The sequence below is a fragment of the Salvelinus fontinalis genome, chromosome 33 (genome assembly GCF_029448725.1).
Source record: "Salvelinus fontinalis isolate EN_2023a chromosome 33, ASM2944872v1, whole genome shotgun sequence".
NCBI classification, from domain to species: domain Eukaryota; kingdom Metazoa; phylum Chordata; class Actinopteri; order Salmoniformes; family Salmonidae; genus Salvelinus; species Salvelinus fontinalis.
This window is the reverse complement of record NC_074697.1, coordinates 50,710,339-50,724,955: the sequence shown is the minus strand read 5'-3', so window position 1 is coordinate 50,724,955 and position 14,617 is coordinate 50,710,339. Positions and strand designations below refer to the sequence as shown.

At 43.3% G+C, this 14,617-nt stretch overlaps 1 protein-coding gene across 4 annotated transcripts in view; it reads left to right on the top strand.

Annotated features, from left to right (window-relative positions):
- The window catches only part of LOC129832492 (endothelin-converting enzyme 2-like), a 63,868-nt gene that overhangs the window by 41,366 nt on the left and 7,885 nt on the right, over window positions 1–14,617 (top strand). For all 4 annotated transcript variants that reach the window (XM_055896604.1, XM_055896605.1, XM_055896606.1 and 1 more), the window contains 4 exons: window positions 6,827–6,951; window positions 7,833–7,979; window positions 8,241–8,306; window positions 9,595–9,783. In XM_055896604.1, the coding sequence (XP_055752579.1) occupies window positions 6,827–6,951; window positions 7,833–7,979; window positions 8,241–8,306; window positions 9,595–9,783 (527 nt within the window). The remainder of the gene's footprint in view (window positions 1–6,826; window positions 6,952–7,832; window positions 7,980–8,240; window positions 8,307–9,594; window positions 9,784–14,617) is intronic.

The window sequence follows — 14,617 nt, the reverse complement described above, 5'->3', positions numbered from 1 at the left end:
AGAAGGGTCGGTATTTGATCACCAGGTATTCCAAGAAGGGTGAACGGTGAGTTGACACTTCCACCGTGCTGGAGTTAGCACACCAGTTGGAGTTGATGACGAGGCAAACCTCTCCCCCCCTTCAATTTCCACGACTCCACTGTCCTGTCCACCCAGTGAATGGAGAATCCATAGAAGTATCTTGTCTGAGAGACATGTTTCCGAAAAGCAAAGAATATTGCAGTACCATGTAGATATTCCATTAAAAATCAGCTGTTTCCATCTACAATAGTCATTTACAACATTAACAATGTCTACACTGTATTTCTGATCCATTTTATGTTATTTTAATGGATAATAAAGGACATTTCTAAGTGACAGCAAACTTTTGAACGGTAGTGTATGTGAGAGTGGATTCTCGACTTTCACTGGCATGAAAACTAAATACAGGCACAGACTGTGTGTGGAAAATGATTTAAGACTGAGAATCTCTCCAATGCAACCCAACATTGCAGAGTTATGTGCATCCTTTCTAAAACACCCTTCTCATTAACCCGTGGTGATTTATTCACAATTTTAAATAAATAGCAAAATTATTGATTATTATTATTTGTGCCCTGGTCCTATAAGAGCTCTTTGTCACGTCCCACAAGCCAGGTTGTGACAAAAACTCACACTCATTCTTATGTTTAATAAATGTATAGTGTGTGTGTGGCAGGCTTACAATGATGGCAGAAAATAACATTTGAGAGTGTGCTGACCCTGGTGCTAGAGGGGGTACGCATCTGGAGGTTGAATGTTTGAAGGGGTACGGGACTATAAGACATTTGGGAACCACTGCTCCAGACCACCGCAAGGGGGAGTTAGAGGGATGATTATGCTTTTGAGTCCCAAGGTGCTAATGTGTCTTTACCTAAATGAATGAATTGTGCACGACTTCAAGCCGAACAATTATTATTATTATTATTATTAACCCTGCATTATAATGATATAAAGGCCTCTTAGGGGCTTACATTTTACATGTAAGGTTTTACATTTCTAACTCAATATCACATAGCAGATTTGCCCTAACGAAAAATGCAAATATATTCATTAATTAATTATTAAACCTGGAATATCATTGTATAAAAGTCCCTTTAGATATTCATTTAGAATCCTCCAATCCTCTAAATTTTAATTAGATCCACAGGGACATTTTATTGATCTGCAAGTATTTGCATTTAGTGAGTTCTGAGAGCCGTGTCATACCAATTATTATTGGATTATTCACCATGGCAACCACCTGTTAGTATAAAATTGAAAGGTATGTGTTTAAAAAAAAACACACAAAAAAAACGAATTCAATCATATATTTGTACCACTATAGATGCTTTATTATTTACAGTAGGGATGGACAGCTGGAGACATTTTGTTGTTCACAAGCGTAGCAGGCTGTGAATTCTTCATGATGGGCTATTAACAGGACAATAGACTCTTCATACCTCCATTTATTTCAAAAAGGATAGTCTAATAGCTCGGCTAGGTGTAAAACAAAGAAATCCCCCCAACTTGCAATGTATCAAGTGCTCTAAAGTAACATTTCTAGCTCCAAACCTCATGCAACCGCACAATGTCGGATAAGCATATATTGTACAGTATTTGTTCATCAACATCTTTATGCTTTTGTTAAGAAAATAATGATAAAAATACTCTTTCAAAATGCAGATGTTTATTTAAAGATGTTTATTTGGTCCCGTGTGGCTCAGTTGGTAGAGCATGGCGCTTCCAACGCCAGGCTTGTGGGTTCAATTCTCACGGGGGGACCAGGGTTCAATTCCCACGCGGGGACCAGGATGAATATGTATGAACTTTCCAATTTGTAAGTCGCTCTGGATAAGAGCGTCTGCTAAATGACTTAAATGTAAATGTAAACTACTGTACATCTCTGCTACATTTTAGTTCCACTTCCCCCCAGCTCCACGATCACGGGTAAAACCTTACTGAGATGATCAATGTATTTGTTGCATTGTTGTATCCTCCCTGGAATACACAGGCATTGAGCATGTTGATCTACCAAGGAGAGGAGGTAGCATCGAGACCAGGGAATGTTCCAAAACCTTGTACCATGTCCAAGAGAGAGGGTATAAAATCCACAGGGTTAGAGATGTATAAAAGAAGATTGTCTGCATATAAGGACACCTTGTGAGTTATGTTGCCCCTTAATATTCCCTTAATCCTCTCCTCCGCCCACAGGGCGATAGCAAGAGGCTCAATAGCCATATCAAACAGGAAAGGGGTTAAACAGCAACCCTGCCTGGCCCCCCTGTGGAGAGGGAAGTAGCTGGAGGTAACATTGTTGGTGCGAACAGAAGCCACTGGGGACGAGTACAAAATCTTAATCCAGAAAAGGAATAACGGACCAAACCAAATCTCTCTAGTACTGTAAATGGATATTCCCACACAACCCGGTCGAAAGCCTTTTCAGCATCAAGAGAGATGACAACCTCTGACTGTAGAGTTGAGTGGGTAGAATAAAGAATATTAAATAGCCGGCGCATATTATATAAAGATTGCCTACCTGAGATAAATCCGGTTTGGTCAGAGCTAATTATATTTGGCACCACTGTCTCTAAAGGGTGCAAGAGGACCTTATTGAGAATTTTATAATCGCAGCACAAAAGGCTTTTACGGCGGTGTGAGCCACAGTCTAGGGATTCTTGTCTTTTTTTAAGCAAAACCGAAATAGTCGCATGAGTAAGTGTCTGTGGCAGTTCCTGACTAGCAGAGGATAGGGGATAATTTAGAGGAGAATGCTTTATAAAATTCAATAGGGAAGCCATCAGGCCTAGGGGCTTTACCGCTCTGCATGGACTGGATTGCCAGAGTAGGTTCATTATCACTTATTGAGGCATCCATGTTGGTTTGTTCATCTGAGTTGAGACGTGGGATGTCCAGATTGTCTAGAAATGCATGCATAGGAGATGTGTCAGGAAGAGCCTCTGACGAGTAAAGAGCAGAATAGAATTGCTTAAATTGATTGTTGATTTCTTTGGGATTAGTAGAAGGTAAATCGGCTGCAACACAGATTTCAGGTATGGTGCTGCTACCGGCGGATTGTGGAAGCTGGTGAGATAACAACTTGCCAGCTTTCTCTCCGTGTTCATAGAATTTTCGCCTCGAATGAAACAGAAGCTGCTCCGTTTGTTTGGTGGAAAGATTGTCAAATTCCGATTGGTGCATCAGTAGTCGCAGAAGAGGCATATCTGTTGTCCACATCTAGAATGAGTTGAGGTACAATGCCGTTCCAAAGTTTGGGGCCACTTAGAAATGTCCTTGTTTTTAAAAAAAATACTAATTTTGGTCTGTTAAAATAATATCAAATTGATCAGAAATACAGTGTCGACATTGTTAATGTTGTAAATGACTATTGTAGCTGGAAACGGCAGATTTTTTATGGAATATCTACACAGGTGTAGAGAGGCCCATTATCAGCAACCATCACTCCTGTGTTCCAATGGCACGTTGTGTTAGCTAATCCAAGTTTATCATTTTAAAAGGATCATTGATCATTAGAAAACCCTTTTGCAATTATGTTAGCACAGCTGAAACTGTTGTCCTGATTAAAGAAGCAATGAAACTGGCCTTCTTTATACTAGTTGAGTATCTGGAGCATCAGCATTTGTGGGTTCGATTACAGGATGAACAGAAACAAAGTATTTTCTTCCCAAAACTCGTCAGTCTATTCTTGTTCTGAGAAATGAAAGCTATTCCATGCGAGAAATTGCCAAGAAACTGAAGATCTCGGACAACGCTGTGTACTACTCCCCTCAAAGAACAGCGCAAACTGGATGGACAAAGAATGTGCTTTTCTTTCAAAAACAAGGACATTTCTAAGTGACGCCAAACTTTTGAACGGTAGTGTGGCTCCGATAAGTTTTTGGTGTGCTGTTTGTTGTCATACGCTGTGAATGAAATAATTCGGCCCCTTAGAAATGCTTTTAACGACTATCACACAGTAGAGTGAGACACGTCAGGGGTGCAGTTGATCTGATATGTATTTTTTAAAGGCACTACAGGATAGTAGTTTGTCAAGTCGCCACGCGCATTGTGACACAGTTCTGTCCGGAAAGCGAATATCTAGCTGGACAGGGCTATGGTCTGAGATAACGATGCTGTGATATTGGCTATTAGTTACAAAAGGAATTATTCTATTGTCCAGCAGGAAAAAGTCAATCCTAGAGTATGAGCGGTGTACTGGAGAGAAAAAGGAGTACTGTTTAGCAGTGGGATTGCTCCTCCTGCATTGATCAGAAAAATTATAGGATTCTAGAAATGAGCTGATTACTGCAACTGATTTTGAAATCATATTGTTGGGCTTCGGTCTGGATCTGTCTAGACTTGGATGCAATACACAATTGAACTCTCCGCCCAATATCAAATGATGAGAGTTAAGGGTGGGAGGTGTTGCGATGAGGTCAGAGAAAAATTGAGCTTCATCCCAATTAGGGCCATCGAGGTTAGTCAGAATAACCAGTGTGCTAAACAATTTGCCCATCACTATAATATATCTGCCGTTAGTATCTGACATTTCTTTGGAGGAGACAAACGGGGTGCCTTTTCTGATAAAGATGGCTGCCCCTCTGGCCTTAGCACCAAAGTTGGAGTGAACTATTTGGTCTACCCATCCTCTCTTTAGTTTATCATGGCTACACTTGACCACCTGGTTAATTCCTTTGACGTTCCAGCTGATAAAGCATGTGGAGCCTAGAGTATTTGAATTAGTCATAGTAATCAGAAATTAATGGTAGTACGATCACATGGCTAGTGTGCTGAAAGGTCAGAGTAATAAAATATAAAGAAAATAAAAAAACTGCTAAAAACAACAAAATACCCAGAAGAAAACCTTGGACCCCTATGCTGGCCTTCCCCCTGTTGGAAGGCTGCATTTACCTCTCCTAGACTAGAGCAAAAATGCTACCATGTTAAACTGAACCTCTGTAGAGCTCTATCCAGGGCGAACGTAATCAAGTTTAAACCGACGGAAGGGATTCTGGAGGGAACCACCTCAGTTATCTAACATAACTTATGCATATTTAAAGTATAATAAAGCAATATATATAAAATGTGGTATATGTCGCCCCCCCCCCCCCTAGGGGTATATGTCGTCGTTCCCCTTAGGTAGCAACTTGGCTAATTATTACCCTGCCACCTAGGACCGTTGCTGTACAGCGCCAGCTAGTTGGTAAAAGCTAATTGTGCCATGTATTGTAAATAAAATACTATTTAAACTATATTGTCCTTGTGAGAATATGTCACCCTATACATACCGTCCTTGTTCATAATGTTAAATTACTGGATGCATTTTTTTGGGGGGGGCAGCAGGGTGGAGGGACGTTCCTATTCAAGATATGAATTAACTAGTTGGTCCTTGGTCGCGTTAGCACGGCTAGCGCAGGGTCACAGTATGTGCCCACAATGGCTAGTTAGTATTATGTTGCCTGTCCTCCTGTGGATGTAGGTGCGCGACAATCTATTCTTTGGCCTTGGTTGGGTCTAAGAAGGGAGTAGTGATCTTCAGTACAGCTGGGTAAAGAATGCCGAACTTGGTGTCCAGACAGCGGTGTAGGAGCCACCTCGTTGACTGACCTCTTCTTCATGACTGCCGCCGTGTAGTCCGGGTAAATGTGAATATTTTGGCCGTCGTGGGTTATGGGAGCCGCTCGCGCTGCCTTACGGAAGACATCCTCCTTCTCCTGAAGGTAGTGGAATTGAACTACTATGGGTCTGGGCGGATACCCATTCTTCGGTGCAGACTGTATGCTTTTGTGCGCACGGTCAAGGGTGGGGGCGTAATCGAGGCCAAGAATTTCCTATAGCAGTTTAGCTATGGACAGGGTAGGCCGCATTCCGCCTACGGTCTCAAGTCCATCTCTCACGCCGAAAATGCGACCGTTCCACCGGCGCTGTCTGTTCTGAAGGTCCTCGACCTTGGAAGTGAGTTTGACGACATCTGACGATAGCTGGGTGACTTGCTCTTCCAGTGTCACCACTTTGTCTGAGTAAATATTTGCGCCATCTACCAGGCTATTCAGACGGGTGTCATGTCGCGCCAAGTCTTTGTTAACGGAGTCGAACTTTATGTTGACCTCGGTGGCAAGAATAGCTATTTGTGCGGATAGGTCAGTGGATAATGACTCCACCTTACCCAGCACAGTCTGTTCAGATGTAATGATAGCCGCATTACCATGGCTAGTTCGGGGGGATCAGAGTCCGTGTCAGCTGAGCCCGAGGCTTCAGCAGAGGCCTGCTCCTTTGTGGCCCACGGCCGTTATTGTCTCGACATTTTACGATTAGAAGGCCAAATATTTCAGGAAAAAACGATAGACCAGAAAAGTGGGTTTGATTCCAAATTCTTACAAAATTAACATGGTGGGGAGGTATTAATAGTAAATTGTTCGCCCTGGATCGGAGAACCGAGAAAACACGTCTTTACATGTTACTGCTCACCAGCTCCCCCCGGTTTACCGTTTTATCTGTGGATTAATTGTTGGAGTAGAGGACATTGTGCATTTCAGGTAAAATACCCACCCAATGTTTATATCCCAGGACAAATTAGCTAGCAACAGCAAGCTAGCTAGCTAAATTTCAATAAACGTTTAATGCTTTTCAACTTGTCCCCAAATTAATATAATTGGTTCAGAATTTGTTTTGACATTTCAACCTGCGTGTCCTGATCGTGTCTTTCAAAATCAACATGCATGCGTCCGGTTTGGTCAGCATGTCACACAATCACATTAGCCTCTGTTCTCCTCCTCCTCATCCAACTTTTCATCTTCTTCCCTCCCCCTCTTTTTCTCTACTTCTTTAGAGAACGGCACGTTCAACTCCAGCAGCGACGCCGAGAAGAAGACCCAGTTCTACTACCTGTCCTGTCTCAACGAGCAGCGCATCGAGGAGCTGGGAGCCACACCCCTCATTGACCTCATCGCAAAGGTCAGCTTTGCTTCAGACCCCGCCCCCCCCACACACACACACACACACACACACACACACACACACACACACACACACACACACACACACACACACACACACACACACACACACACACACACACACACACACACACACACACACACACACACAGGTTGCATCCCAATAATCTCTCATTTCTCCAAAAGTGTGTATCCTTCAAGGATTTGAAAGGGAATATGCAGTTGCAAACCGTAGTCTGGCTTTTTTTATGCCGGTTTTGGAGCGGTGGCTTCTTCCTTGCTGAGCAGCCTTTCAGGTTATGGTTATCGATATAGGACTCATTTTACTGTGGATATAGATGCTTTTGTACCTGTTTCCTTCAGGAGTTGTTGAAAAATGAGAAAAACGAGACTCCAACCTAAGTGTATGTAAACTTCCGACTTCAACTGTATATATATATATATATATAATAATATTTTGTTTTATTGGATTGATGGCCAGCATCTGATGGTCAGTCTGAGAGGAGGGAGGGAGCAGCGGTGAGGCTTCGCTCTCCCTCCGTCCGCTGAGAAAAGTGGACACACTCTTCCAGCTGATGGCGAAACTCAAGTACCACTCATGCACCAATTCATGCTGTTACTCCTATGACCATAGAACGTGAAATATACCTTTTTTTAAAAGGCACAAGCCGCTAATAGTAACAGCGCAACTTATCGAAAACACTTTGCAATACTCATTCATTGCAGCTGCAGTGCTGGTTGTCGTGTGAGTGGAAGTAAGAAAGAACACATTTTTGTTGGCTTATAAAGGTGTTGAACAAAGTGTTGCCATAAAAATAGCAGCTCTTTTCTGTATTTGTTGAGTCTCCCTAGTGTGTGTGTCTCTGTGTGTGTTTGCAGACAGGGGGCTGGAACATCACAGGGCCCTGGGAGAAGGACAACTTTATGGAGGTGCTGAAGACAGTGTCGGGCCCCTACCGTGCCCAGCCCTTCTTCACCATCGGAGTCAGCGTGGACCCCAAGAACTCCAACAGCAACGTCATCCAGGTCAGCTGCTCTGGCTCTTTTGAAATGAAAATACATGTACTAGCACACACAAACAAACACATAGGCATGCATGCATAGACACAGACAGACACACTCGGGCACACGTAGACAGACGCATGCACGTGCACATGCGCACACACACATTTTAAGCTTTTATACAATAACAGGTGCCGAATATGATAGTGAATGGACTCCGCCGTCGGCAATTCATTCTCCCTTATGATTAGTTTGTTTGCTCACCTCTTGATGCATTTCTGCCAGGTGGATCAATCGGGGCTGTTCCTCCCATCGCGGGACTATTACCTCAACAAGACAGCCAATGAGAAGGTGAGTAAAGATCAGGTGGGTGGGGGCCAGCCAGTACATGTGTGGTCTTTTCCTACCTATGGCTGTCAACATGAGGTACCATAATAAATTAAAATACAGTCCATTTCTCGTAACAGGAGGATACTGAGTGGAGGACGGCTCATAATAATGGCTGGAATTGAGTAAATGGAATTGCATCAAACAAATGGAAACCATGTGTTTGATTTGTTGGATACCATTCCATTGATTCTGTTCCAGCGATTACTATGAGCCTGTCGTCCCCAGTTTATTTATTTTCCAAAGCTTAGGAATTTCGTTCAGCATTTCAAGCTTCACAACATCATTAAAACACAAAATATCATCATGTCGCCATACATGTACTGTCTGTAGAAGATGGCGGCTTCCCCTCCGTATGTGTCTGCACAGATTCTGTGGAGGAGGTCATCCATTATCTGTTTATCTAAACGTTGATGTGTATCTTGTTGTTCCATTCTAATTTACCCTCCTAATTTACCCTATAGCCTGTCACAAATCTCTCTGACCCAACCCAGCACATTTTAGCAGGGTGGTGGTCACTTTACAACAAACTAGAAAGAATTGACAACAAAACATCATTGTCAATTCATAGTCAACATAGCTACTAGAACTAACGCGTTAGTAAACCCGCTACAATCATGCAGTACAGTGTAGTCCGCAGCAATCAGTTTAGCAGTTACATCAGCGAGCCCCGGTGGCAATACATTAATCCACCAAAAGCTTACCTTGACAGTGTTGGATAGCCATAGCCAGCTAGCTAACATAGCATCACTCTCTGTTTGAGCCAGGTGTTTAAGTAGGCTAAACTAGCTAGCTACATTTGACACTAGCTAAGTAAATGAAAATGAAGAAAAAAATACTATGAAATATAGATAACTCTCACTCTCTCTTTGTTCAAACTGTTCAACTATTGTCTTTCTCTCTTTTTGAGCTAACTACTCACCACATTTTATGCACTCCAGTGCTAGCTAGCTGTAGCTTATGCTTTCAGTACTAGATGCATTATCTGATCCTTTTATTGGGTGGACAACATATCAGTTCATGCTGCAAGAGCTCTGAGAGGTTGGAGGAAGTCCTCCGGAAGATGTCATAATTACTGTAGCAGGCCTAAAACAAAATCCAGGTGGAGGATTTGCAATGAAAAACGAAAACGGGCGTTTTTCATTGAGCAAATTCAGATTGTACCTCCCCGTTTCACTCTGCTTTGCACCGTTGTCTTCCATTTGGTGGCAAGTGAACACGACCCTGAGCTTAATCCTATGTCCCCTCCCAGGTGTTGAAGGCATATCTGGACTACATGGTGGAGCTGAGCCTGCTATTGGGGGGGGATAAGAACTCCACACAAAGCCAGATGCAGCAGATCCTAGACTTTGAAACGGCGCTCGCCAACATCACCGTACCGCCGGACGAACTTCGCGATGAGGAGAAGATCTACCACAAGATCACCATCGCCGAACTGCAGGTGTGTATGCATCTGTTAGGTGGGGGATTACAGAGAGAACATGTGCACTTCCATGTGTAAGCAGTTGCTTGGATGTGAGTATGTATGAGAGAGAGAGGTACATATGTGAGGTGGATTTTGAGTGGATCCGAACCCCATGCCATCAGATCAGGCTGTAAAGTTTGTCCTTAATCAAATACAGTCTGTTCCTACATTTTCTTCTGTCTCCATTACAGTGTCAAAACATGCATGGCTTTTTCTCACAGCCTATCCCACACCAACTCACCACCACCTTCTGAAAGCCTCTTCACACCTCAGTCTGTGTTGTATCCCTTCTCCGAGGACCTGCAGTCCTCTTTTTTTGTTTTTGAATGTTCCCCTGGTTGCCAAGGTGACTGTTGCCAAGAGCTGTTGCTAAGCCCTTCTATCTCCAAGGCAGCAGCAGAACTGCAGAGAGACGGTGGAGGGAATGCTAGTGGTTGGTGGACATGGAGGAGCTTTTCATCAACAAACAGAGATTGAATGAATGGAGAGACAGTTGAGATGGTCCTCTGTTTCATAGGAATTGAAAGTCATCGTTTGTAGAATGGGTTGAATCAGTGTAATGGGTAGATGGTGTACTCCTCTGAAATGTTAATGTAATAACTCTAGAAAATCAGTCTGTTAATCTTAAGCCTGCAAACACAGTCGAGTTGATAAGGCATGACTTTGAATGGCAATGTCGTAGATCCTTTGTTCTGTTTCTGATGGTTCTAAACACTGGATCATTACATTCAATCTCCAGGGTCATGTTCATTAGGCACCAAACAGAAGCAAATGGATTAAAACAGGAAGGACTAGCAGGACTTGTCCAATAAGAAACACACATTTTCGTTGTCTGTTGCAGAAAAATGGGGAGTAAGCGATAAATGGGGAGTAAGCGATCGATGAGCAAAGCTTTTAATGATGACACGACAGGCCCCTAACGTTTTCTACTACAACTCCGGAATACATAGACATACTGTAAATGAATGGGAGCTACTATGATCCTATCCTTACTAGTGTTGCACATTACACCGAAACGGTTCTTCTATCAAATGTGTCTCACGTTTGCAAGTCAACTAAATGTATTGAACTTATTAGAAAAATGTATTTGTCAAAGTTTATCATAAGACATTAACAGAATGCATTGTATTCCCTGCAACTTTCTGAAGAGGCAACCATACTGGAATGCCCCTTTCTGTGAGGGTGTAACCGTTAGCGATGATAATGACAACCTTCTTCGGGTAGATGGAAAGGCCCTAAACCTCAATTAAAAGTTAAGTACAAAGTAGCATATGCCTACATAGCAGAATAAGGATTATTTGTATCAATACAGTGGCCATATGATCTGGAAACTCCATCACATGTGCGCTAAATACCGATAATCAAAAAACGGTGTTAAGTGCAAGGACACTTGAATTAAAGGGTATATTTCGGACCTCAAAGTGGACCCAAATATCAAATCATTTCTGGGTAACAATTCAAGTCGAACTGACAGCGTTCTAACTACTTTGCAGACAATCATAACATCAGTAAATAATATCAAATTCCCAGTTCATGCTTAAAAACAGGTTTTAAAAATATCTTCTATTTAACTCCAAATTCCATGACGTGAAGTAAAACATTTATTGGCAGAATAGATGGATGCAGTTCAATGCATGATTCATATAATTCACCAATACGTTTCTTGGTAGTCCAAAAATATTTCTATCAGGTTGTGAATCACAGCTGGCCTAGTACATTGTTTGCTGCCTCCATTCTGGATGCACTGTTTCATGTTCAATGACTCAATATTTTGAACAAAAACGGACGACTTTAGCTAAGGCTGGGAATGTCAACACAATCAAGCTAGCAAGGGCAACGATCACAAGTCAGTCGTAACGTGGCTAACAGGCTAGCGCACGTGTCAAACACAAGGGCCGGCGGCCGAATAGGACACACAAGCGAGTATAAATGAGTCAACAGTTGAGTCATCTACTATATGATATTACAGCCTGATGCGCTCGCATCGGTGCGTCCCATTTACAGCCCGCAGTGGACGGGAAAGTGTACAGACACATGCCAAGGTACTAGCTAGGCTACTGTCCAGTTTGGGTCGCAGTTGCATGTTTAAAAAACAATTCTGTCCCGTGAATTCATTGGATTTTTTCAATATGGACCATGTGTTGATTTTGACACCCCTGGGCTAGCGTATTTACTTAGCAAGCTAAAAACACCGAACTTTACATTAGCTAGCTAGCTGCTGGGAGGATGGCATGTCATTGGAGGAGTGGGTGAGTGACCAACTTTTTCCCCTCATAAAAAAAAATATATATATAAATCTCCCGGCATTCTTTTTTTGCCATGGTACCCTTTTGGTATGGAGTATCATGATACTAAATCTGGTATTAGGGTAGTGGCAGTCATAAAAGTTTGTCAGCTGGTAACTGTCATGCAAATAACTGCCGGTCTCATGGTAATTGACCGTTAATTAACATAATAAATACATCCATTTAATATAGCCTACACCATCACAATAAATCTATTATTTATGTAAGGCCCGTCTAAAGAAACACGATTTGAAGAAAATGTAGCCAATTTCAGAAGAATAGAATATTCTGAGTCGTCGTTATGTTACAGGCCCTGATCCGGCTATGCCATATGGCTGTGGGCTACACTAGTTAATTTAGCAGACAAGGTTTGCAATCTGGTGAGAATTCTTCTTGGTGAAGAATGGGCCCGATGGGCCAGGTCCAAGGCAGCGGACATCAGGGATAGGGGGTAACGATTCTTAATCGTGATCCTGTTCAGCCCTCTGTAGTCAACGCAGGGATGCAGACCTCCATCCTTCTTTCCCACGAAGAAGAAACCTACACCAGCTGGGGATGTTGAGGATCGAATTAAAACTGCCTCCAGCGACTCCCGGATGTAATTGTCCATGACTGCAGCTTCAGGGATCGAAAGGGAGTAAAGACAGCCCCGGGGAGGGGTGGAGCCAGGTAGGAGTTTTATGGCGCAGTCGTATGAACGATGAGGAGGGAGGGTGGCGGGCTGCCTCTTACTGAAGGCATTGAAAGTATTCGGGAGGGAGAGTGGAGAAGTCTTGGTCTTCAATGGAAGCAGGGGAATGCGTCAAGGCTCTAGGTGGGGGTCTTAGACATTTAGCCTGGCAGTTCTTACCCCAGTCTAGTAGGTGTCCTGTGGACCAGGAGAGTAGTGGGTTATGTAGCGCTAGCCAGGGGTACCCTAGGATAAGGAAGTTCTCGGAAGCCGTGATCAAACGAAAACTAAGTGTCTCTGAGTGATTCACCCCAACCTGTAGTAGAATGGGCTTGGTCTGATATTCCACCTGGCCGGAGCCAATGGGGCGTCCATTGAGGGCTTGAATCTGCAGAATGATGGGACATTTCACACATGGTATTTGTAATTCTATTGTCGAAGTCTTGATCAATGAAATTATCTGCAGCCCCGGAGTCCACGAAGGCTTGAATCTGGTGATTCCCTTCAGCTCTGGCAATGTAGCACGGAGATGGCCGAGACCTCCGCATTTTAGGCAGCAGCCTTCGCATGTGCTTGTCACGCTCCTGTGGGCCGCTTCTCGTCCGCCAACTGGGTGGTCGAAGACTCGTCGCAGCTCAGCAGTGAAAGCTAATATGGAGTTGCAGGATGGTGGCTTCTGTTCCCACACCGCCGTTGCTCACGCCAGGGCCTTGCCCGAGAGTAGAGAGATGATCATTGTCCGATCGGTGTGGAACGAGGAGGACTGTAGCTTGAATAACCAAAGAACACTGAGTGAGGAATCCCTTGAACCGCTGGCCGTCCTACCGCTCGGGGGCTGGGATCTTGGGTTCCCTGTGCAGGTTCCCTGGAGGAACTACGGCGACGCCTGTAGCACTGGGCGATGAGACAGGGGTATTGACTCCTCCTGGGTTGAGGTTGGACTGTCATTGGAGGGAGTCGGTAAGTGCCTGGAGAGTCTCTGACATTTGGGAGGGTTGTTCTTGCTGCCGCAACAGCAGTGCTCACTGGTGGGTAACAACATTCTTGATCTGGTTGATCTCAGCTGGGTCCATGTTTGGCAGAAGCTTGCTGTGACGTGGTGAGGTTGGACCCAGGTGCAGAGAAGAGACCAGATGAGGAATCAGTGGTTAAGGATAAACATAAATACTTTACTGAGAAACGGTAGCCAAAGGATCACTAGAAAAACAACAAACACTAGGTCTCAAACTCACTCAGGAAACAAACGCACACAGGAAAAAAATTCAAGCTTCTGCAAAGGACAACAGAAAACACACCTCTTTCAACAGGGAAATCATAATGAGTTAATGCCGCTAGGACAGTCTCTGCTGCCCTATAGTGACAGGTGGAACCATGGCAGTGGGAACTCCTTCAAGACTGTTGGAAAAGCATTACAGGTGACTACCTCAAGAAGCTGGTTGAGAGAATGCCAAGAGTGTGCAAAGCTGTCATCAAGGCAAAGAGTGGCTACTTTGAAGAATCTCAAATATAAGATATATTTTGATTTGTTTAACACTTTTTTGGTTACTACATTATTCCATGTGTGTTATTTCATAGTTTTGATGTCTTCACTATTATTATACAATGTAGAAAATAGTAAAAAAAAATAAAGAAAACCCTTGAATGACTAGGTGTGTCCAAACCTTTGACTGGTACTGTATGTATAGAATCATTTTTTATTTAGAGTGGGCCATAATCATACACCTATGAGAATAGGGGCAGGTGAAAAAAAGACATGTCATCCGGCAACGCTTTTCCCACGGTTCATTTTCATGCCAGCCAGGTAGGTAACGTGCTTTATTTTAGGAAAGTTGAGAAATAAATATAGTATGCCTAG